The 2,439-nt window shown below is 36.2% G+C and overlaps 1 protein-coding gene across 1 annotated transcript in view; it reads left to right on the plus strand.

Annotated features, from left to right (window-relative positions):
* Lin9 (lin-9 DREAM MuvB core complex component) overlaps positions 1–2,018 on the plus strand; it is a 61,448-nt gene extending 59,430 nt beyond the window's left edge. Inside the window, exon 15 of the mRNA XM_008822374.3 lies at positions 595–2,018. Coding sequence (XP_008820596.1) covers positions 595–700 — 106 coding nt within the window. The 3' untranslated portion in view covers positions 701–2,018. The remainder of the gene's footprint in view (positions 1–594) is intronic.
* The last annotated feature ends 421 nt before the right edge of the window (positions 2,019–2,439 follow it).

Here is a 2,439-nt window from a genome sequence, read left to right on the forward strand (position 1 = left end):
AAAAAGAAAAGAATAAAATATTAAGAAACAAAACATACTTTTTCAGCAGCACCAAAAGAGATATATTCCTTTCCTGAGAGTGTTATCTGAGCTGTTTCCTAAGGAACAACTATTTACTAAATTCAGCTTTTCCTTTTTTTTTTCAAATGTGTATGAGTATATTGCCTGAATGCACGTAGGTGCGCCTATGTGTGCGGTGCTGGTGGGGACAGAAGAGGGCATCAGATCCTCTGGAACTGGAGTTATGAACGTTTGTTAGCCACCATGTGGGTGCTGGGATTCGAACCCAGGTCTTCTGCAAGAACAGCCAATGCTCTTATCTGCTGAGCCGTCTCTCCAGCCCTCAGCTTTTCCCTTTTAAAAAATTGTTTTTCTTGGGCTAGCAAGATGACTCAGCAGGTAAAAGCACTTGCTGCTCAAGACTGGCAGCCTGAGTTCAATCCTGGGAACCCACATAAAGGTGAATGGAGAGAACTGACCCTACAAAGAGTCCTGATCTCCAAATTTGCACCGTGACATGCAATGCCCAATAATAATAATAATTTGAATTTTTTTAAATTTTGTAATGGTTAATCATATTTTCTTTTTCTCCAGTTGCTTTCAGAATAATGTAGAAATCCATGTTGCACATATCCAGAGTGGCCTAAGCCAGATGGGAAATTTACATGCCTTTGCCGCCAACAACACCAACAGAGACTAAGCAGGAGACCTGGACCCAACTGTACAAGATGTTGGCCTAGGAGTTGTTTTCCTTTATCTGGGCTTCCAACACCAAATAACCTATCTGCAGGAGATTGGGGGAGTGTGCTCTCCAGATAGGGCATTTTCTACACTGTACTGCTGCTTCAACCAGCATTGCTGACCAGCATTTATTTATTTTTTCTTTCATTATTCAGATGCAGGAGTGTTGCTTATATGACATGTTTATTAGCAAATATTTTAAAGCTGAAACTATCTGAACATACTTCATGGAAGAAAGTGTTCACCTTTTTTTTTAAATGTGCATGAATCCACTCAGCACATGCAGACAACTGCTACAACAGAGAACAGGAAGAAACACGGTTTTGGGTGCATGATGGTGGCAGTGAAATTCCATCTGGAAATCCCCATTCCGGTGGATCTTGTTGGTCCTGTCTTCAAAGAATACCATCGTGAGCGTGGGAAGTCCTGGTTTTAAGGAAGCCAGAGGAATGTAGATGGAAATGCGGACTCCACAAGTGTATATTCCATATACTTACAGTGTGACATGGTTCTACAGATCAATTTATAATAATAAATATTTTAATTTATCATAATTTATAAAAGCTTTGTTGTTTATTAAAAGAAAATGAAGGAGCAGGAAAAAATTTACTGCAAAATGCTGAATTTCAGCAAGTGGATTTGGCATGCCTTTCCCATTAATTCAGGGCAAAAAGTGCTATTGTTATGAGATTTATTTTAAAAAAAGACTGAGAACACACTATTTTCATAATTTTTTGTTTATTTGCACAACTTTAAACCAGATTACTGGTTAAAATCCAACAGTACACAATTTATAAAGTAAAATATTTTATAAAGAATACAAATATAACCAGTGTTGTGAAATACAGAAGAAAGGTTTGGTTTGGGTTGTTTTTTTATTTTTTGTTTTAAAGAAAAACCCTGCCTAAAATAATCTTGTAAAAAGTATGTATTTCAAATTTTTTGTTTTAATATAGAATATTATAAAGCCAAAATATAATAAATTGTTTTCAGATTTGGAGTTTAAAATATAGCTATAGAGGTGATTTTGATTCTTTCAGATGTCTCATAAAATGAGACTTTTTGTATGTTAATGTATATAATACTGAAATAAGATTATTTTCCATTTGAAATTTTTGTATAGTTTAAAAGCGCTTCTGTATTCTTTGTTGGTATTGCGCCACTGCAGAACTTTAGTGCAGAGTATATTTAGCTAAACTGTTATGTTACTTAAGAAATGCATAAATCTTTTATTCTTAATATTTGTAATTCTAAATAAATTGATTTATGAAATTTAATGATACCTACATTCTCATTTTACTAATACAAGTTGTTAGATATTCCTTCCATTTAAAATGTTTTCAGGGGGCCAAAGAAATGGCTCAGCAGATAAAGGTGCTTGCTGCCAGGTCTGACAACCTGAGTTTGATTCCCAAGACCTCTATGCTGAAAGGAGAGAACTGACTTCTTCAAGCTGTCCTCTGAATACTATCCGTGCTTCATAGTATGCATGTGTATTAGGGTTCTCCAAAGAAACAGAACCGGTAGAATGTATATATATGTATAGAGATTGATCAGCGTAGCTCACAGGATAGAGTCCGAGTAGTCCAACGATGGCTGCACCACACTGGAGAGGCTGAGAATCTGTAGTCACTCAGTCCACAAGGCTGGATGTCTCAGTAGTCCCAATCTGGTGCTGAAGGTCTGACAAATTCCAAA

The sequence above is a fragment of the Nannospalax galili genome, unplaced genomic scaffold (genome assembly GCF_000622305.1).
Source record: "Nannospalax galili isolate Female #2095 unplaced genomic scaffold, S.galili_v1.0 scaffold1508, whole genome shotgun sequence".
Taxonomy (NCBI): domain Eukaryota; kingdom Metazoa; phylum Chordata; class Mammalia; order Rodentia; family Spalacidae; genus Nannospalax; species Nannospalax galili.